Source organism: Nicotiana attenuata, chromosome 6, assembly GCF_001879085.1.
Source record: "Nicotiana attenuata strain UT chromosome 6, NIATTr2, whole genome shotgun sequence".
Taxonomy (NCBI): domain Eukaryota; kingdom Viridiplantae; phylum Streptophyta; class Magnoliopsida; order Solanales; family Solanaceae; genus Nicotiana; species Nicotiana attenuata.
Window position 1 is genome coordinate 19,170,855 of NC_031994.1, and position 22,424 is coordinate 19,193,278.

General features: G+C 34.7%; 1 protein-coding gene and 1 long non-coding RNA gene across 5 annotated transcripts; both read right to left on the reverse strand.

Annotated features, from left to right (window-relative positions):
- Positions 13,778–16,996, reverse strand: LOC109228194. 4 transcript variants are annotated; one of them, XR_002068330.1, is made up of 10 exons: positions 16,521–16,996; positions 16,157–16,433; positions 15,949–16,042; positions 15,750–15,877; positions 15,596–15,674; positions 15,369–15,502; positions 15,081–15,237; positions 14,874–14,994; positions 14,466–14,779; positions 13,778–14,011 (listed from the first exon to the last, which is right to left on the reverse strand). It is a non-coding gene; the product is annotated as an uncharacterized LOC109228194 (long non-coding RNA). The 4 variants fall into 4 exon arrangements; XR_002068329.1 differs by having other exon boundaries at positions 15,081–15,502; positions 15,949–16,026; XR_002068328.1 differs by having other exon boundaries at positions 15,081–15,502; positions 15,800–15,877.
- On the reverse strand, positions 17,465–21,881 carry LOC109227665 (putative pentatricopeptide repeat-containing protein At1g09680). Its single transcript, XM_019392865.1, has 2 exons — positions 19,796–21,881; positions 17,465–18,754 (listed from the first exon to the last, which is right to left on the reverse strand). The coding sequence occupies exon 1, from the start codon at positions 21,879–21,881 to the stop codon at positions 20,052–20,054; it is 1,830 nt and encodes a 609-aa protein (XP_019248410.1). The 3' UTR covers positions 17,465–18,754; positions 19,796–20,051.

A 22,424-nucleotide genomic window follows, 5' to 3' on the forward strand; every position in this document is an offset into this window, starting at 1 on the left:
GGTAATATACATTGATGTGAAGGTGGAGTTTTGGTTTGACATAAGTATGGGGTTTGAATGTTATAGTATATGTATTAAAGTGCTTAGGGAGGTGTAGTCACTCTTATATCTAAATGAATCCTACCCGTCCCGTAGCCTACATTACAACCAAATAAAGTCCTAATTGATCCAAGATTGAATGAGCTCGATTAGTGGAGTAGTACACTACGGGCAAGCTTATGGTGCATCTTTTGTGGCATATGAATGTTATTTCTGAGAGTGAGTGAATTCTTTCTATCTTGAGTTCCTAAGTGTTCTTAAATTTTATTGTGTGGAAATACTCTCTTTTGTTGTGTGAGGGCACTTGATTCATGAAGGAAAGGTAATGTTAGTCACCTCTATATTAGAGTAAGTGGGTGAGTTGTGAATAACGTGTGGTACTTGTGAGTCAAATCTTGAGGTGAAGATGTTACGCTTTTGTGCTTAGTCTATTTTAAATACTCTTGGTGTGATGAGTTAGGAGAATTGTTCAAAAAGGTCGTGTCTATAAAAAAAGTGTAGTTTGATTGCTCGAGGACGAGCAATGGTTTAAGTGTGGGGTGTTGATGATAGGCTATAATTGCATATTTTAGTCGCTTATTACACTCGAATTTACTGCACTTTAATTGAGTTTGCGCTTTAATCGCTAGTGTTTTGCACTAATTGTGTGTTTTATGCCTTGTAGGTGTGATTCCGAGCTATATAGATGTTATGGAATGAATTTAAGTAATTTGAAGCTTTGAAGTCTGAGTAAAAGCTCAAGGAATTAAGCCGGGATCATGTTCGGGGGTCAAATTTGATAATTAAGTACGAACGAAGACTTGAGGAGGCATATTGCGCACTGTCTAGTAAAATAAACATAACTTTTTGCTCAGAACTCCATTTGGGCTCCACAATATATGGTTAAAAAGCTAACTCAAAGGGCTACAACTTTCATGTTTTACATTTTTCCAAATTACAAACGGAACAGGGTGAAAAATCGCGATTTTGCCGCGACCGCGGCAGAACCGCGGTAGAAGATGGTCGCAGACAACTGAAGAATCAGAGGGCATGCAGCGGCAAAACCGCGGCAGGAAGCGAAAATTTCAGGGACTAAAGTGCAAAACATGGAATTTTAAGTCCTAAACCCTATATTAAACAAAGGAGGCCGGCCAAGAACAAGAGGGGACATATTTTGGACAAAAATTAGACCTAAGGAGGCAAGAGACACTACTTTAGGGTTAGACAACACCCTTGGAGGCAAGAACACATTGCGAGCAAGGCGGAGAATTCTTCTACAAGTTTTTCCTTCCTCTTCCTATTTTTCATTGTTGGTTATGACTTTTAGTATTGTAGTTTTATATACTATTATGAATAGCTAATTTGTTATCTAGAGTTTTGATAGAACCTTTTGTAGGATAAATTCTTGTTATGTTTTTATATAATTGAGCCATAGCTTTTCTCTATTTGTTCAACTACGTTTATATTCTGGTTGATTGAAGAGCTCTCAATTAGTTGTGCCTATTTAGTATGCATAACTCGGGAGAGAGTGCATATGTAGGTAATTGTTGAACAACACCACTCCCAGAGTATATGAGGGATCAATAACCGAGGGTTTAAAGGCGGGATTAGGGATAACGAAGCCTTGGGTGCCATCTGAAGTGAGCTGTATTAAAAGCCAGGTAGCGTAGCTCGGGAGAGTGCGTCTAGTAAATTGTCGTAATTACTCGGGAGAGATTTACGGTAATATGAGTGCTCATGATCGGTAGAGAATACTTAGGCGAAATTATAGAAGACATAGCGGGAAGGATTCCGGCAATAGGGGAAATCATAACTCTAGACCTCCTTAATCTTTTCTATAACCCTCAGTATCGTTAATTGTTAATTTACTATTTTAATTTGTTAGTTAATTAGTTAAACAGAAGAATCTTAATATCTATAAGTTAGGATTTGTTCAAGCTTGTCTTCTTGGTGATAGTGAACAACTGTAGCTAAACCTTAGTTCTCTGTGGGATTCGACTCCGGACTTGTAAACCGGATTATATTTGCAGCGACCGCTTAGTCCTTTTTATAAGGCATAGTTGGGCGTGATCATCAGCCCCAATTTATCCTATGTCAGATTTCAACATTGATACGAAACATAATACTTGCTAATGCTAAATTCCCATATTTTCTTCGCTGGCGGGGCTTTTTTTTCTCTTTTTTGAAAATATCTTTTATTGGATTGGATATAGGAGCAAGTATGATAACAAAAGGATTGATGCAATGGTGTCATTGGATTCGGAGAAAGAGGATGTTGGCACAATGGCGCTACCAGAAGGGTGTTTTTATCCCGATGGAGTTTGGTGGAATGGAAAGGTAGGGGTGTACAAATCGAACCGGAAAACCGCATCAAACCGAAAAATGGTTGTATTCTAAGGCTTGATTTCGACATTGATTCAGAGCCCCAGGCCACTGACAATGAAAATTTCGTTCGACAATGGAGATGGATCATTGGAGAATCATGGTTGTATTCATGGAGAAAGACTGGCGTTGAGAGAGACAGAAAGGGTGGAGAAAAATCTGAAAAAATGAGAGAGAAAAATAATACAAAGCGTATTTTAAGGCTTAAGGGTAAGAGGTGACCATAAATAGATATTTGGCTATAAAAATCAAAAGGTAGCTATGGAATATAATTTTTTAAAAGGGTATTTACTTAAAATAAATAAGGTATCAACCTTTGCTACAGGAAGTAAAAATTCCTTTATTCAAACTCTATATAAATGTTCAACATCCAAATTCCCAAATTCATGAATCTATGCTAAACTAGTAGGGTTAGCCCGGGCTTTGCCCGGGTCCAACATGAACAACGTTAATGTAAGGGAGTAAGGGTAACATTGAGTGGATGGGTTTCCATTTTTAGATCTTGATAGTAAATTTTTCTTTTTGAGAGTAAATTTGTTAGTACTAAGCTAAGCTTCCACATTATTTTGTATAGTATGCGGTTGTGATTTCACTATTGGATAGAGTTATGGTGAAACGCTTTGAAGTTTTGGAGCTATGATGAAAACATAAATGTATATATAACTAGTGAATTAATCCGCGCTTCGCGCGGCTATGAATATTTTTTTCTAATGTTCAGATAATAAAAAATATATAAATCTTTTGTAATCTTCAAATTCAAAATTAGATTAGATTTTAAGTTATAAACATTTTATTCTTGCTTTTTTTCTTTTAATTTTCATCATTTGAGGATTTTTTTTATCTATCAGAAAAGGTTTGTCTAATAATCTATATATGTGAAACATTATTTTCTATTTTTGCTGAAGTAAACATGAAAGAAAGAGTTGAATTTGTTTCTTTATTCAATTAATATATTAAGTATCTTCTACTCTTCACCTTTCAAAAGCTATATTCTATACTATCTCTTTAATTAGAATCTTAAAAAAACATATCAACAACGTCTCCTTCAACAAAATAAGGAAAAGAAATCCGTCAGCCCTAAATCAACGCAAATAAATGTCACGACCCAATTCAGGATCGTGACCGGCGCTTAGGAGCAAGAGCTCCCAAGTAAGCCTTATCGGTATTTTATAGAAAATCGGACAGAGTTTTCCCTGTTTTTGGACTATCCCAAAAATTTTCCCTGTCTCAAATCAGCAACCAAACATCCTAATAGCAATTCAAACAATCGACAACTTATCAATTAACCAAAATAGTCTTCACCATTACTAATCAACCCACTAATAACCAGGAATATTAATTGATCTCCGACTTTGATAATAAAGAACGATACTCCACATAAGACTAATAGCAAAATAATACTCATGACACTAAAAGAATGACTATGGAGCGACTCTAAGAATTTAAAGAAAAGACCATAATAAATAAATAAACTCTTCGCCCACACGAACAAATGCGGGGCTCACCAGGAACTATCAACTCATGTACTTTAATTAACGAAATCCTTGCTCGCGTCAACTGTTGTCTCTGTAAAAAAATAGCGGGGAGTGAGTCGCTAGCTCAGTGAGTAATAACACTTAACCACAACCGATTTTAATTGGGGACAAGTCAGAAAACATGCTTGCATAATAATCACAAGATAAAATGCCTTTTTTAAAACGGTAATAATAATCGGTCTCATCATGTGTTTCCTGTAACAAAATCGATTTCACAATTCAGTAATAAACTCTGTAAATACTGAGTTATAGCAAATCTTTCTATTTGGGAGGTTTCAAAAAAAGATCATGTAATCTGTATCACTGTGTGGACCCCTTCATAAAAGGAGTCAAGTATAACTGTAGGTCCCTACTCGAGGAAAAACTGTAACTGTATGCTAGTTCTACCTTCCCACTAGCGAGGGCTATAACTGTAATCGGTAATCGGTAATCTATAAATACAAGGTGCACCAGGTCTAACGAACCCGCTGTTAGCTGCGGGATCCTTCAAAGTCTCCTCCCATTTATACTCTTTCTTGTAAATAGTAAATACTCGTACAAAACATTTTCAAAATAATAAAGGGCATATCATTTCTTATCAAATCTTGTAATTTTATTTCGGTAACAGTAATCATGTCTCAAGTAACGGTAAAACATGTCTAGTAACAATGAGAATACTTCAAATAACTGTAACATCTCAAGTAACGGTAAAATATATCTAGTAACAGTGAAAATATTTTGATTAATCGGTAAACATCTCAAGTAAACTGTTCGGTATCATATCAAGTAAAGGACTTGTCCCACATGCAATTTCAAAGCATCGGTAATACATTTATTTTCAAAATCATATATAAACCATGCAGGTCATGAAAACACAAATTATGGTAAGATTACTACTCACAGTACTCGTGCCGAAATACCAACTGCTTCACCTCAAGAAACTCGTACAAATTCCTCCAATCAATCTATAATTACATAATATCGATCTCATATTAATTGACTCATCTAGGCTAAATCCATCACTAATTTAGAATACCCAATCATCGGGGTTCATGTTTGAGTCTTAGTTTGTGAATTTATATTTAATCATAGAACTAGTCCATAATTCTATAAATTTCAAACTATTTAGTATAATTTATTCCTCTAAAATTAGACCTATCAGTGCTTAAACCAAACTTTTAAAGCCTTATTATCTCCATAGTAATTGTATATATAAGAGAAAGGTGATATTGAATTCTTTTGTACTACATGAAATTGTATAGATTCAGTGAAATAATTCAACAGATGAGAGAAGAAGGTTAACCTCTTGAGTCGAAGGAGAACTTTAATATTTTCAATATCAAGCCCCAATTCTTCTTAAAGCCTTTGTCCAAAGTTGTGTTCTTCTTCCTCTCTTTTCTTCTTTTCTCTTTCTTCCCTTCTCTATTTCTGTTATTTTTTTCGTTTTCTTGAAGCTGAATGCTTCATCCCTTTCCCCTTGCCCCTTTTTCAATTTGGCAGATTCTTTCCCAACTCTTGTGACTTAGGTCACGTTAATGGACTAAGCCCACTTATATCCTTTTTTTTTTGTAGTAGTAGTTTCTTATTATTATTATTTGTTAATGACCAAGACACCCTTCATAAAAATATAGGGTATTACATCCTCCCCACCTTATGAAATTCGGTCCCCGAATTTAACTTAAGTACATACCTGTAGACTGAAACAAATAGGGATACTTCGCTTGCATATCTTTTTTCTAGTTCCCAAGTAGCTTCTTCTATTGTATGATTTTGCCATAAGACTTTTACGAACTCAATTTCTTTTTACCGTAGCTTTCTTACTTGTCTATCAACAATTGCCATCGGCTCCTCCTCGTAAGACAACTTCTCATCAAACGGTATAGCAGGGGCTTCAATTATCTGAGATGAGTCAGATATATATTTCCTTAGCATTGAGACATGAAAAACTAGATGAATAAAGGACAACTCAGGAGGAAGTGCCAAACGATAAGCCACCGCTCCCACTCGGTCTAGTATCTCATACGGTCCTATAAACCTGGGGCTCAGCTTGCCTCTTTTCCCAATTCGCATCACACCTTTCATAGGAGAGACTCGTAGAAACACTTTGTCTGTAATTGTGAATACTAAATCTCTTCTTCTCTTATCAGCATAAGACTTTTGTCTGCTTTGAGCTGTAAGCAATCTCTGTCTGATCAACTGGACTTTGTTCATAGCTTCTTGTACTAAGTCGGGTCCCAATATGTTAGTCTCACCAGCTTCAAACCATCCGATAGGAGAACGACATCTTCTACCATACAATGCTTTGTACGGTGCCATTTGAATACTAGACTGGAAGCTATTGTTGTAAGCAAATTCAGTTAAAGGTAGATAAGTATCCCAACTACCTCCAAACTTAAGAATACAATATCTCAACATATCCTCCAAGATCTGTATAGCACATTCGGACTTTGCGTTTGCGTGCGATAAAACTAGTACTAAGATCTACTCGTATACCCAACATTTCTTGAAAAGGTTTTCAAATCATGAAGTTAATGCGATCCTCTATTAGGGCTGATGGACAATAGCGCTCTATTGAGTCAGGCAATTTTCTGTTCATGTATATCTATGCATATTTTACCTCACTATAAGAGGTTTTGACTAACAAGAAACGTGCCTACTTGGTAAGTCAATTTACAACTTTCCCCTCTAATGGTCTGAGTAATTTAGTCATATAATGTATTGTTATATTGTATTTTCACTTAAGAATCTTGTGTTATTTTAGTAGGCATGTGAGTCGCACGTGCTTGCGTTAACATATTGACATGCCAAATAGTTAGAAACAAAGTTTACAAAAAAAAAAAAATCATTCTTTCTTTTCCAACCAATCAAATTTTTGTTTTTTTTATAAATTTTTTTTGTTATAGTCATGGTGCATCTTATAGACCCGAGATATACAGTGTATCTAGAGTTGTGAGCTTCATCACGAATAGCTTGTCTCAACCCATATATGTTTGCTACACATAATTAATCACCTAGTCGTAGAATATCCTCACTATTAATAATCATATCCTTACTTTTACCAGCTAAAAACTAATCTCGGTAATTAAACAATCGTTCATCCTCGTATTGGCTAGCCTTTATACACTCTACATCGGGCTTGACCAATAGCCAATAATGTCTTTGAATTTTTTTTCCACATTGAATTTAACACGTGTACCCTCTAGTCTATGCATATCTTCGTCCAGAAGTATCTGTACAGGAGCTAAATGCATCAAATCACCCATAGTTTTTTTTTTTTGCATAAGCTATATTATTTATCTTTCCCGAACAATACAAAACAGTACAATTATATCTTCAGTAGTTCCCTCCATCAGCATTGCTAAATATTGATATCTCTGTTAGTTTTAAAATGTATTTTAGGCTCTTGTGCTAGGTATAAATCTCATAGGTTTCTTCGTATAAATAGTGTCTCTAAATCTTAAAAGGGAATACCAATATGACCATCTCCAAATCATGAATGGCATAATGTGACTTGAGCTTCTTCAATTTCCTTAGAGAAAAGGCTATCACGCAATGATTTTGCATGAGAAAATATCCTAATCCTACCCTCGAAGTATCACATAGCTTCGTGAATCCTCTAGAGCCTATTGGAATAAGGCTAACATTAGTGTGATTGTTAAACATGCTTTCTCGTTGTACATTTCTCCATCCACTGAAATTTAGCGATTTTCTATGTTAACTTGGTGAGGGGTGGTGCTATTCTAGAGAAATCCTACACAAATGCCTATAGTAGCTTGTCAAGCCAAAAGTAATCTCTGTAGGGGAAATAGGTCTCAGCCATTTATGAGCTATTTATATCTTCTTAGAATCTACCTTCTTTTTTAATTCTTAGATACCATGTGTCCTATGAATACCATCGAGTCCAGCTAATTGAACAACTTGGAAAAAAAAGTTGATTTTCTTGAAGCGTCTTTGACATATTTTTCAAGTAATTCTCGTGATCTTCCTGGGTACGAGAATATACCAGAATATAGTAAGTAAAACTATGGATTTTTTTCCCAAAAATAACTTTGAACACCATATTCATTATATACATTAATGCAATTGGAGCATTGGCCAATCTAAAGGACATCACAGGTAACTCATAATGTTTGTACCGAGTACTAAAGGCAACATTGAAATATCTTCCTTTCTTATATTAAGTTGAAGATAACAGACTAAAGATCAATGACTCCTTATAACTAATCAAACAAGTTATCTATACAAGACAAGGGATATTTGTTGTGTATTGTTATCTTATTTAATGATCTGTAGTTGGCCCACATTCTTAAAGAGTCATCCCTTTTGTTCCCAAACAATATTGATGTACCCCATAGTGCAACACTCGGTATGATAAAACCTGATATCCAGTAGGTCTCTCAATTATTCAATTATCTCTTTCAACTTTGTGGGTGCAATATGATATAGTTTGCGTGTCAGGTGTCAGCTCAATACCGAAGTCTATTTTTCATCTTGGGGGTAGTCCTAGTAAATCCTTAGGAATACATTAGAGAATATCTCATTATGATACTTTTTTTTCTCAAACTAAGTGTTTCTTCTCTTGTGTTCGTTACCATATCTATGAGATCCAAACAACCTTTCTTCTATAACCGTTAAGTCTTCAAAATATATAATTTGCTCGTCTCTAAAACCTATAATCTCCTTTTTGGACAAACCAGCTTTTAAAGTTCACCAAACCTAATAGTCTTTCCATAGTAATCGAGGGTAGCATGGTGAGAAGATAATTCATCCATATCCATCTGTACGTTAGATTCAACCATATCAAGTACAACTTGGTTAGCTAGAATTTCCTTCTCTCAACTTGAATCTTAAATGTTTTAAACAAATGTCTAACTACTATAAATTTTTTACAGATGTGGCAACCCGAAAAGGATCGCTTAATATCTCAAAACATTCTTGATTTTTAAATCTTCGACTCATATTAAAATCCATACTAAAAGATATTCTAATTTCGATCTTCTTATGTGAATTCTTGCCCGCCTATCATGTCCATATTTTCAATCTTTGTGGTAAGTACAACTGCCACAAAATAGGTTTAAGTCTTCATATATGCAGTTACTGTATTGTTTAAACAATTAACCAACCTTTCAACAAGCCTATAAACTTATGATGTTGCTTGTGTATCCACGTGAGAAATTTTGGTGTTATATATAAGTATACCCAACGTCTAAATCAATTTCTTAAATGATCTAGCAGGAAAATTCACGTCACAAACTGTCAAGAAAGAAGTGATTCATAAACACTTTAGTGAAATTTATTTCCAAATTAGTTGTGTTGCTCTTGTTGGCATCTCTAAGAGTACAGTAGCATTTTATGTATTCGCCATGTTCTCTAGTCTAAAAGTTGCCTGTTCCATAAACCTCTTCATGCAATATCCTATAGCTCATAACGTGGTAAGTATTTTACTAAAACCTTTAAAGATCCTTTGAACTATCAGAAATAGTAAACTTAGTAGTTTCAACTTTAGGAACTTTGTTAAGAATATTTTGTTGGTCCCCATAATCTTCTAGGTGCATGAGGACTTTAGAGCCCCTATTCTGTTGCTCATTCTTCTCAGGTCTATGTAATATATCCATAAAGACCTCAATTTTTTTTTTATGGAGGTAAGTACCTTTTTGTGATAGCACTCCTCTATAGCTGAAGTGGTGTACTAGTATAAATTTCTGAAATGCACTCTATTATGCATCTTACCGGAAAGTACCTCATATGGCTCAATGAACCTTTCACTGGTCTTGTATAGTACATATGTAGCATTTTTATATGGTAATTGGTCCGAGCCATACACGAATAGGATAAGTAATGATAGATTCAGTTATTTGACCCTAATCGCCACACACGTACGGAAGAATAGGAAAGAAAGACAAGACACATTCTATCACGCCCTCGCAGAATCACGATTATGGGAATGGCTGGCTACATAACCATAATTGAGATTCTACTACCGACGTGTGCTCCATTAGTCACAAGAATAACCTAAGCTCTGATGCCAACTTTGTCACGACCCAATTCAGGATCGTGACCGGCATCATCGGCATTTTACAGAAAATCGGACAGAGTTTCCCCTGTTTTTGGACTATCCCAAAAATTTTCCCTGTCTCAAATCAGCAACCAAACATCCTAATAGCAATTCAAACAATCGACAACTTATCAATTAACTAAAATAGTCTTCACCATTACTAATCAACCCACTAATAACCAGGAATACTAATTGATCTCCGACTTTGATAATAAAGAACGATACTCCACATAAGACTAATAGCAAAATAATACTCATGACACTAAAAAAATGACTATGAAGCTACTCTAAGAATTTAAAGAAAAGACCATAATAAATAAATAAACTCTTCGCCCACACGAACAAATGCGGGGCTCGCCAGGAACTATCAACTCATGTACTTTAATTAACGAAATCCTTGCTCGCGTCAACTGTTGTCTCTGTAAAAAAATAGCGGGGAGTGAGTCGCTAGCTCAGTGAGTAATAACACTTAACCACAACCGTTTTTAATTGGGGACAAGTCAGAAAACATGCTTGCATAATAATCACAAGATAAAATGCCTTTTTTAAAACGGTAATAATAATCAGTCTCATCATGTGTTTCCTGTAACAAAATCGATTTCACAATTCAGTAATAAACTCTGTAAATACTGAGTTATAGCAAATCTTTCTATTTGGGAGGTTTCAAAAAAAGATCATGTAATCTGTATCACTGTGTGGACCCCTTCATAAAAGGAGTCAAGTATAACTGTAGGTCCCTACTCGAGGGAAAACTGTAACTGTATGCTAGTTCTACCTTCCCACTAGCGAGGGCTATAACTGTAATGGGTAATCGGTAATCTATAAATACAAGGTGCACCAGGTCTAACGAACCCGCCGTTAGCTGCGGGATCCTTCAAAGTCTCCTCCCATTTATACTCTTTCTTGCAAATAGTAAATACTCGTACAAAACATTTTCAAAATAATAAAGGGCATATCATTTCTTATCAAATCTTGTAATTTTATTTCGGTAACAGTAATCATGTCTCAAGTAACGGTAAAACATGTCTAGTAACAATGAGAATACTTCAAATAACTGTAACATCTCAAGTAACGGTAAAATATATCTAGTAACAGTGAAAATATTTTGATTAATCGGTAAACATCTCAAGTAAACTGTTCGGTATCATATCAAGTAAAGGACTTGTCCCGCATGCAATTTCAAAGCATCGGTAATACATTTATTTTCAAAATCATATATAAACCATGCAGGTTATGAAAACACAAATTATGGTAAGATTACTACTCACAGTACTCGTGCCGAAATACCAACTGCTTCACCTCAAGCAACTCGTACAAATTCCTCCAATCAATCTATAATTACATAATATCGATCTCATATTAATTGACTCATCTAGGCTAAATCCATCACTAATTTAGAATACCCAATCATCGGGATTCATGTTTGAGTCTTAGTTTGTGAATTTATATTTAATCATAGAACTAGTCCATAATTCTATCAATTTCAAACTATTTAGTATAATTTATTCCTCTAAAATTAGACCTATCAGTGCTTAAACCAAACTTTTAAAGCCTTATTATCTCCATAGTAATTGTATATATAAGAGAAAGGTGATGTTGAATTCTTTTGTACTACATGAAATTGCATAGATTCAGTGAAATAATTTAACAGATGAGAGAAGAAGGTTAACCTCTTGAGTTGTAGGAGAACTTTAATATTTTTAATATCAAGCCCCAATTCTTCTTAAAGCCTTTGTCCAAAGCTGTGTTCTTCTTCCTCTCTTTTCTTCTTTTCTCTTTCTTCCCTTCTCTCTTTCTGTTATTTTTTTTCGTTTTCTTGAAGCTGAATGCTTCATCCCTTTCCCCTTGCCCCTTTTTCAATTTGGCAGATTCTTTCCCTAACTCTTGTGACTTAAGTCACGTTAATGGGCTAAGCCCACTTGTATCCTTTTTTTTTTGGTAGTAGTAGTTTCTTATTATTATTTGTTAATGACCAAGACACCCTTCATAAAAATATAGGGTATTACAATAAATTACATGAATCTTTTCTATATTTTTTATTTTTATTTTTTAGTTGCTTTTACCTTTTTTTTTCTTTATTTTTTTTTTCTTCCTTGCCTGCCCATTCATTTTACACTATTTTGGTGAATAACAAAAAAATATTTATTAACTATTCCTTTCTTCTTTTCTCACTTTTCAACACCTTCTTTATAACCAGCTACTCCTCCACTCTAAAGCTGCTCCTTTCCATCCTCTAAATAATTAAAAGTATGAAAAAATCTCATAAAATCTAAACAAATTTGCTCATTTCTTGAAAAAGTTCTCAAGAAATATTGGCTTGGGAAATTAAATAAAATATAATTTAGTTCTTAAAAAAAACATATATTATTGGCTTCATAAAATAGTCATATACGGCATGAAATTAAAAACAAAGGGAGGTCAAACTTGTAGTAGAGAAAAAAAATGATAATAAGAATCAACCAGCCAATTCGTCCCACCTGCAAAGAAAATAACAGTATTATTACAAATTTACAATCAATAATATTCTTTTTTCCGCCTTTTCTTTCTTTCTTTTTTAGTATGAAGATGTATGGCATAACTTAAAAGTTAATGAAAAAACTTACTGGACATTATAAAAGGTTTTGACTCTCTTTTCGAGAATACTATTCATTAAATTAATAATATTGATGTTGAAAAACGTTGAAGGACCTTATAAGTATAGGGTGTGAATCTTTACCATTTATTGTTGTTCCTCATAAATACCGAATATGAAATTGTCGAAGCTAAGTAACGACAATTTTGTAACACAATCGTTGGTAAGCATTAAATTTATGAAAGGTGGAATAGTAACCGCCGTTTTTGAAACACAAACGTTGGTGTATATATATATATATATAGTGAATTGTGTACTACGTCCCAAAAGTCAGATTTCTTTGAGAAAAGAACATGAAACAAATTAATTTAAAGGCCTTAAGATAGTTCATAAAAAAAATACCATAGACTCATATAGGAAAAAGAAATGATTCTATATATATGCTTAACTGCCCCCATTCAAATCCTTTGTTGTGTAGTCTTACCCTGTTAATAAAAATAACTCACAAAAAATAAACACTAATCGGTAGATTCAACTTATTCATTTGATATCTTCTTCAATAAAAAATTGATACGTACTCTCCGATCCTTTAGTCATGAAAGGGAAGTGCATGGACTTCTATAAATTCAATTTTGTGAGCTGGCCCTATCCTTCTCAATTGTTGGTAGACCGATCTCGTAGCTAATTTTCTCGTTAATATCCATGGCAAGGATATGATGCAAATTCATAGAAATTTATGCATACAATATACAGTCTTTTCAGTTTTCCACTATCATCATACATAATACACAATAAATTTGTTGATGTTTTAAGGTAATTTAATTGTGAAAGATGTGGAAGAAACGTTAGAAGCTCACAATAATGTTATTCACAATTGATATATTATAAATTAATAATAGCACTCTCTTTATATCCATAATTGAAATCTCCTCATAACCTGAAACTTCATCTCTTTTTCTTATTTCACTTTTGTCATTTTTTATTAATAAATAAACAAGTAAGAGGGAAAGAGTCCCAAAAAAGAGATAAAAGATAAATATGAATGGAGGCCATAGAGAGGCGCCACATCACCTTATCTATGCCTAGCTTTATATTATATATAGATATAGATGGGAGCTACTTGGATTTACCAGATTATTCAAAGAGTTAGTTTGTATAGCTAACAGTAAACAGTTCATGAAAATTTGCGTAGTTATTTACACAAATCGCGGAAGATTGTATTGCAATAAACAACACTAACAAAATCTACCTTGATAAGAGTCAATTTGTCTAGCTATGTATACAAAATGTAAAACATTGTACTGCAGTAAACAGTTCATGAAAATCTACGTACTTATTTACACAAAATCTGGAAGATTGTACTGTAAACAACACGACCAAAGTCTGCCTTGAATGCAAGTATTACAACTGCTGTAGGCTATCAAATAACATTGAGGCGACCTTTGTTGCGCTTCAAATCTGATGAGGCATCTGTATGAACAACAAATTAAGAGTTAAGTGTAAAGAGTAGTTGAGAACATGTAATTTGGACCAAGAATTGTAAAGACATTGGACATAGAATTTGTTTTGAATTGTTCAAAAATTCCAAAATTGTACTGCAGCGCGAGCAACATAGGCTTTACCGTATAAGCAAAATGCATAAGTGTACTTTAACATAAAATAAGCATTTTAATGGATAGAAATTGATTTCGAGATTTGCAAATGTCATCCTGCTAAATTTTAACAAAGAGTTAGAATGCATAGATAGATGGACAAACAATGTTGTTCATTTTTTACCCGACAAAACTTTTATTATATATGAACTTACTATTTGTGTTTACGGTTATTTATTAGGTGCACCTTCTTTGATTTTGTTCTTACACACAAAGTAACTTAGTTAAAAGCTCTTAAAAAAAGTATGGCCTATCAAAAGTTAATTTCTAACCTTGATTATTTTTGCAAAGGACTTGTTGATTGTACGTTTGGTTTCTTCCTTGGGTTTTCATCTTGTGTCGATGGACTGCGATCTGCTTCTTCAGAAGTACTGATTGATTCTACCTTTCTTTTACTTCCCTCGCCAATAGTAGCTGACGTTGAAGATTGTGCCAGGTCGAAGACAGTTTGTTTCTGCGTGTAAGATAAGATGACAAACGTACTAGGTGGTCTATCTGGTGTTCTGAGTAGTGATTTTTGTAAATGAATTTTGAACAGCTTGTATAGCAGATGCTCTCTGATATGCTCAACAGGTAACAGTTGTTTCTATGGAAAAAAGTTTACCACAGAATTGACAAAGTGAGAATTTTAAATTAATTCGAGTGACGCAAAATGATTCTAGAGTTGTTAGTATATGCACCTTGATAATGGTAGTTTCATATATTTGGTCTGCTGTCAGTGAATCATTCTTTCAACTAGTTTGTCTGACACTACTATTGTTATTGTTTCACCCGTCTGTGATGTCAACTTCAAATTCACATCTACAATGTTGTGTTTGTGCGATAATAAAGTTTTAGCTATCAGATGTCGTTAGTCATAATATGTTAATGGTAAGAACTGTTATTACCTTGGAATCAGCGTTCTTTCTAGCTTGCAGTTGATACAGAGAACTTTCTTTTTGCGCTTGATTCGTGCTAGATGTGACACTCAGAGCATAAAAGTACAAAGAAAAACTGGAATTCGCTTGGCAACGATATTTCTCCTTCAACATAAAAATTGTGTGCCTGTGAGAAAATAATAAGAAGATACTACTTAGTAATTACGACATAGAATAACTCGCAAGAGGCTATTTCTAATCCGATATAGAAGCAAAAGAACAATCGATGCCAAGCCCGAGTCATATGCTTTAATATACTCATGGTGAACTGTGAAGGAATGCTTGAAATGGGAACTATTTGATCTTCAAAAGGTGCAACATTTAGTATCGAAGACGATTCTGATGTACTTTTGAGAGTGTATTCAATTAGCATCTGCTTGTTGTCATTTGCCCTGCGATGTAATAGTAGATATTGTGAGTTTTTTGGTATAATATGGTATTAAAAAATGGAACGTATTGGTGTGCAAATAAAACCTGTTTCATACCAATTCATTAGCTTTGCTGCCTGCAGGTACAAATGGTCGATTAAGATTGAGGAGTTGAACCTTGTTGTTAGTCGGACCTCTGCAGATAGTTATTAATGAATGAAGCTAAACATTAATTAATGTACATGTGTGATGTAATGTTACTTGGGAATACCTTATTTAAAGTTAGAAACAGCTATTCGTTTTGCAACAATGACAGGATACCTATGTAGCTGCTGCACTAGTTCAGCTCCATCATTGTCAGCCAATTCTCCCCATATAGTAAACAGAAAAGGTTTTTTCCTATGAAATTAAGAATGCAGTGTTAAATACATATTTTGTTGTTAGAGGTAGTTAAAGTGTATATTACTTACGTGTCGTATATGAGAATAACCTCTTGAAATCTTCTGTTTCGCTCCCCTAATATTTCATGGTACCGCAACTTGCCACAACTGCCACCAGGTCTCGCTTTAAAAAAACATGTGCGTATAAAAGTAGGATGCAATTATTTAAATTTGATAATGAAGAAGCACGACTTTTTTATACCAAAAAATGAAATTGTATAAAGTCATATTTGTTTACCGAATTCATCTCCTGGAATCTGTTTCTCCATATTGGCAAACGACACCATGTTTAATCTCGTAGGCAACGGTAACATTGATTCTTCTTCACTGTTCTCTGTAACTTCTTCGGCAATACTGAAGGTATCGACGACCCATTCGAATCTATGCATGGGTATTGCAAAACGTGACGGTTCCCTAACTTTAGCTGCTGGGATGAGGTATGTGTGGAAATGTTTGAACAGGTTGTCATAATGTGGGACTTCAGGACCATATGTTATGATGCAGATTTGGTCTTCCTGCAATTTGTTATCATCTAAGATGGAGAAAGTCTTTACAGATATGGTAGAAGTTTTACTATGTAGTTGAAATGTTTGTGAACTTACGTTTTCGTCCTGGACAATGGTTGTTTGAAAGTGCTCCCGTTGATCTCTCTGCTAATTTTAGGGCGGATTTGTCAACAACTTGTATTTTACATCTTTTAAAGAAAGTAGAATAGCAACAAAATAAAAAAATTGAAGAGAAGTTAGAATTCACATAAAAAATCCAAAATAAACAAATTAATAAAAACCGAGAACAAATCAGAACCCAACCTCAGTTTGTTTTCACCTTTCTGAAACGAATCTTAAGACTAAACTGAATAAAAAGATTGCTAATCAAGCCAAAACCCCAAAGATCTGATCTTTTTGCAGAAGAAGAAAAAGTAGAACAGAAAGCATAAATAAAATGAAAAAAACCTGCCCTTTGTGGTAGATGTGAATCGAAAAAGGCTGACTGCTCAAATTGCGTTAGAATTATTAGGTGAGGTCTGCTGGATTTTGGGGCAATTGATGTTGCCCTCTTTCCATTCTTCGTTATTTTTTAGTTATTTCGGAAGTGGATGCTTCTAACAAGTTCTGTTGAATGGAGTTTTTAGCTTTGAGGAATTCGGAGTCCACGTGTTGTTCCAACGGCAGAAAGAGTCAGCAACAATAAAGTTGAGCTGTAAATTAATGAAATTACAAAAATACCCCAAGACAAATTAGAAAATTCAAGGGAACACACACGTTGACGGAGAGATGCATGTGTTCCCTCTTCTAATAAGTATATATAAAGTAAATAAGTATTATATATATATATATATATATATATATATATATATATATATATATATATATATATATATATATATATATATATATATATATATATATAACTAGTTCATAATCTTGTTCCACACTGAAAGGAACTCAATTCATAAATTTTGAGGTAAAAAATTGTTCAAACCCAAGCTATATTTGGCATACAACAACTTCACCTATATACCATTTGGATACTTGATGGATCTGAATTTAGTAATTTGGTCTAGACGGTCTTCCATTTCATCAAATTAGAGCGCAATGAGTTATAATTCAACCATTTGCTCTCAAAAAACTACGAAACTTGAGATAGCTAGACCAATTGAGAAGATATAAAAGAATGATTCGACCAATGGCGTACACACGATTTTACATAAATTGTATAGACACGTTAAGAAGTAGTGAACCAACGGATACTTGCAAGTCAAAACTCAAAGAGCAGGGCGGCAATCCCCCAACAAAGGGAGTGGTCACATCGAGTATCTCCCCCCTTATTTTCGACATGCTATGGTACCCCGGAGTGGCTAGGAGCGAATCAAGTCTTATCGAATCTACTTAACGAAGAGCAGTACGTAGATGATATTATCACGGCCCCTCTTTTCGTACCAATAGGGATGCTTAACATCACTTTGTCAATTGGCATTACCCGCCTTCTATCCTAGTGAACAATGTTCCACTGATTCGGCAGGGACAGGATTAGAACTTGCAATCTTCGGATGATGAGCCTGATGAATTGATTAATTTCTCTACCCCATATTCTCTTTCTTTGCTGTAAAGTGGATGTAGTTTCGAACCACACAAGGATTTTCAGTCCAGCTAAGCTACGTGAACCACTTTGAAATAATTCTCCCTTCTTTATGTAAATTTTGACTACAGGCTGAGTTTTCTTTTGCATGTACACATACTTATTCAAAAGTGTTTCATCTGCACTTGTCAGTCAAAAATCGAAACAGCCCTATTTTTCTTGCAGCTACTATGCGTCAAAGAGCCGCCCTGCCGAACCCCACTTAAACTAACTGATGAAATACAAACACCTGGAACTGTTTTCCCTGTGCATATTTAGATAACATTGCAAATGGAAAGACAGCTCGGATTAGGTCTCTGTACGTTTATCAGCTTAGGAGTGAGACAAGGATACCCGAAATCTGTTTCTATCTCTGAGCCTGAACTTGCATTTTCAACAAAGCTGTTGAACTTGGCATAGGTCATCATTGAATGTCACACATCTGAAGCTTACTCATGTTCTGTTTGTAATTTCCATGGCATATGATAGATCCTCGAGGCTGAAAAATGATATACTTGCTTCCTCTAGTAGATTTTTAGGCATTTTCAAATTGCAGAGAAACAGATCGCTTTTCATCACTGGCGTATGCACACTGCAATTTTGATGGACTGGTTTAAGAATAGGTATCTGTGAGACACTTTTCACATGTCCTGAGGGAAGCGCACTGACATGTTGAGATTGCAATTCAAAAATTCCTCAAAGAATGAAAGGCAATACACTGCAAAACGAAAGAAAGGTAATAAGATAATAGACAATAAAGACGCTGAAACGTTCTTTAAAGAATCCACACAGAGAAAAAAGTTTAATCAGGGCGACAAAGAGGTGAAAGCGCAAAATTGCAAGTTTAGAAACTTGGGCTTTACACACATATCTTACAATTGATACTTGAGTTGAACAATCCCAAAAGTAGCTTAATTAATATGCCTAAACAATGAAACCAACTTCGTACATGAAAAACTAGACAGAATGAATAGTACAAGCAAAACAAACCAAAATATGTTGTATTTCGGTAATGTTGTTTTTGCCGGACTGCCATGCGGCTTGGTTGAATTCACAATGTTCTGGAAATGGGTCAGTCTAATAATGGTTTGGACTGGGATTGTTAAGTCAAAAGTTCAAAGCACTTCCGGCATAGTATTTCACTTTCGTTAGGTTCCATTAAGTGTCAAGACAATGTAAGTACATCATCAATCATCAATCAAAAATCAAGGAGATTCTTCGAATGCATATAGGAGATTCACTTTAAAGGAGCTAACCAATTTTTTGCTCACTGATGTAATTTTGGCTTCTATTGGATGCATTATTAATGAAACCTCTAATTTACCTGATCAAGGAAACCATCAAGCCAGAAAAGAAGTCTATGATCAACATGTATCAAATAAGTCAAGAATTATCATGAATAGAAATAGAAATATTGGTGGAAGTAGCGGAGGGTGCCGCTCAAGATAGTGGTCCATGGTAATTCAACCACCTCCGTTATCGAGAGTTGTTTAATTGCAATATACCTTCCTTGTTTTTACTTTGCCACGCTAAAAGTAATTTCCCTCTATGAATCAACTGTCTCGTTTGTGATACGATAATCTCAAAAAAAAAAAAAATGAAGCATCCTTGTTAAAAAATACTTGTATGCACGCAACGGTTCATATAAACTATTGACTTTTTCTCTTTTGATATTATTAGACAAAGAATGGTATAGCAAGAAGAAGAAATAAACGAAATTACTCTTTTCTAGCAGTTTTGTGAGGTAATGAATATATACCTGGATACCACAGGACATCACAAGCCATCAAAACCTAACATCATCTCAATGTATACCAAGATTGCATTAGTTGGAATCCATCTTACAGCATCATTCACAATCCAGGAGAAACATCCGCCGATCCATTCAATACTATTTGGATAACATCTTGCATCACTCCAATGATCATTATTCACAGGGTAATTAACTTATGGAATGAAATCCACCTACTAAAAGGCAGTTAAGATGGTAGTCTTGGGTGCTCCTATTAAATGCATCACTTCCTGGCCTGACGTTTCGAGCTCCTACTTAAGCTACCAATTAGTGAAGTATAAGTAGCATAATCATGAACAAGCCCCATTTCACCACGTAGCTTATCAAAATCATCAGGATTTCCATACTTGCAATGCCCATCCAACAGTATGTTATAGGTAATGTCATCTGGATTCAAACCAAGATTAAGCATGGCTTGTAATAACATTTCAGCATTTCTCATCTGTCCTTGTCTGCATAGACCATTTAAAAGAGCATTGTAAGTTATAACATTAGGCGCATGTCCATTACTTTGCATCTGCCTTAGCAACTTAAAACCCATCTTAACATCTCCCTTCTTGGAAAAACCATCGATTACCATAGTATAAATAGGGTCATCAGGCTTTAAACCAGCATTCAACATTTCAGTTAAAATCCTCTCAGCATCAACCATTCGCCCTTGCCGACACAAACCTGTGATAAGAGCTGTATATGCTACATCATCTAGTTCAATGTCATTATCAAACATCATTTTCTTGATCTCAAATGCTCCATCTAAATCTCCCTCTGCACAACATCCACCAATAACCGTCGTGTATGTGATCTTATCAGGCTTCAAACCCTTTTCAATCATTACATGAATGAGCTTCCTCGCTTCCCCTAAATCCCCACTCTTACAAAGTCCATTGACAAGTGTGTTATATGTAATCAAATCCGGTTCCACCTCTTGCGTCAGCATCTGTTGATAAGCATCCATGGCCAAAACGATGCTACCATCCTTGCAATGGCCATTAATCAAAGTCGTGAATATAACAACATTCGGAACCAACCCTTTTACACACATCTCATTAAACATCTCGTTCGCGTCCCTCATCCAAAAGGTCTTGCAAAGCCCGTTGATCAGAGCACTATAAGTATAAACATCGGGCAAAATTCCTCTTTCCTCCATTTCTCTTTTTAACCTATACCCTGCATCAATATCACCTAATCTACAATACCCATTTATCAAAGTATTGAAACTAACAACACTAGGTCTCAAATTCCTCTTCCACATCTCCGTAAACACCGACCGTGCTTCCACCATTTTACCTTCCTTACACAACTTACTCATCAAAACATTAAAAAAATACAAACTTGGAGGATACCCATATTCCAAAATCTCCTTATAAAAATCAAAAGCTACCATTGGTGAATTAAGCTTCATTAAATATTCAAGAACCTTAGTACAACCTTGAAATGGGAACCTAATTTTATGTTTTTGGATAAGCCTAAAGCACTGAATAGCATCAGAAACAAACCCCAAATCCAAATAAGCAGCAATAAGTCCATTTAAAACATTCACAAAAGATGTAAAGTTGGTACCTTTAGCTTTCAAGATTGCTTGAAAAACAGTAAAGGCAGAGTCTTTACCTCTTCTTGAAACAATAGTGTGGATAAAAGAGTAAGCTTGTGAATTCATTTTGTGGGTGTAAAGAAAAAGGGCCATAGTGCAATAAGTGTGAAGTGTGTGGCAATATTTTGAATTGTGAGAAGTAGAAGAAAGCCATGTGAAGAAAGAAAGGAGAGAAGAAGGGGTTAAAGAATGAGGATTAAGGTTAATGAGGTTGATTATGTGTTGGGGTTTAAGAGATGGGAGGAGGGTTTTAAGGGAAGTTTTAAGGGGTTTAATGTGAGAGTTTTTTGTGGCTTCTGAAAGGGTATTGAGTATTGGGTCTGATGAATCTTGATGTTGGTGAGGTGGGGGTGGGGGTGGGGTGAACCATGGAGGGGTGGTGGTGGTGGGGGTGGTGGTGGTGGAGAGGTGGTGTAAGGGAGGAGAAAGGGGCTTTTTTAGTACTCTTCTTGAGATGGTCATTGTGAACATTTCTGACAAAAATGACAGAAATGGTCTAAAATAGTTTGCCACAATGTGAACACTTTTGATCTTCAAATTAACTTATTAATTTGACCAGAACTGTGGGAAAAAAAAAATTAGCGGAATAAATATTTAAGTCAATCAAATATGAAAAAATTAAAAAATATTTTTTTTCATACCAAACACAATCATAGATTTTTTTTTTTTTCCTGTAGTTTTGGTTCATTTCTTAAGTCTGTTACCAAATTTTAGGTACAATTTATGTTATTTTTGTCTAATTCAGTTTTTGATGTAGTTTTTAGGATTTGACGGTACTTGCCTGATGTATTTAGTTAAATCTTTTTTCCTCACATTTTTTGATGAAATTTAACAGCTAGCTTTTGCTAAACATTTAAAGAAAATCAAAAGCGTTCACCTTTGACAAATTTAAAGTAATATATTTCAAACATGCCCAAACATTACAGGCCTTTTTTTATCGGAAAAATGACATTGCGTAGTTGTTCCCGAAATAATAGCCAAAATATATATACTTTTTGTGTATAT

Excerpts from the sequence above, each read along its gene's own strand:
- LOC109227665 (XM_019392865.1), bottom strand. The coding sequence starts at position 21,881 with ATGACCATCTCAAGAAGAGTACTAAAAAAGCCCCTTTCTCCTCCCTTA.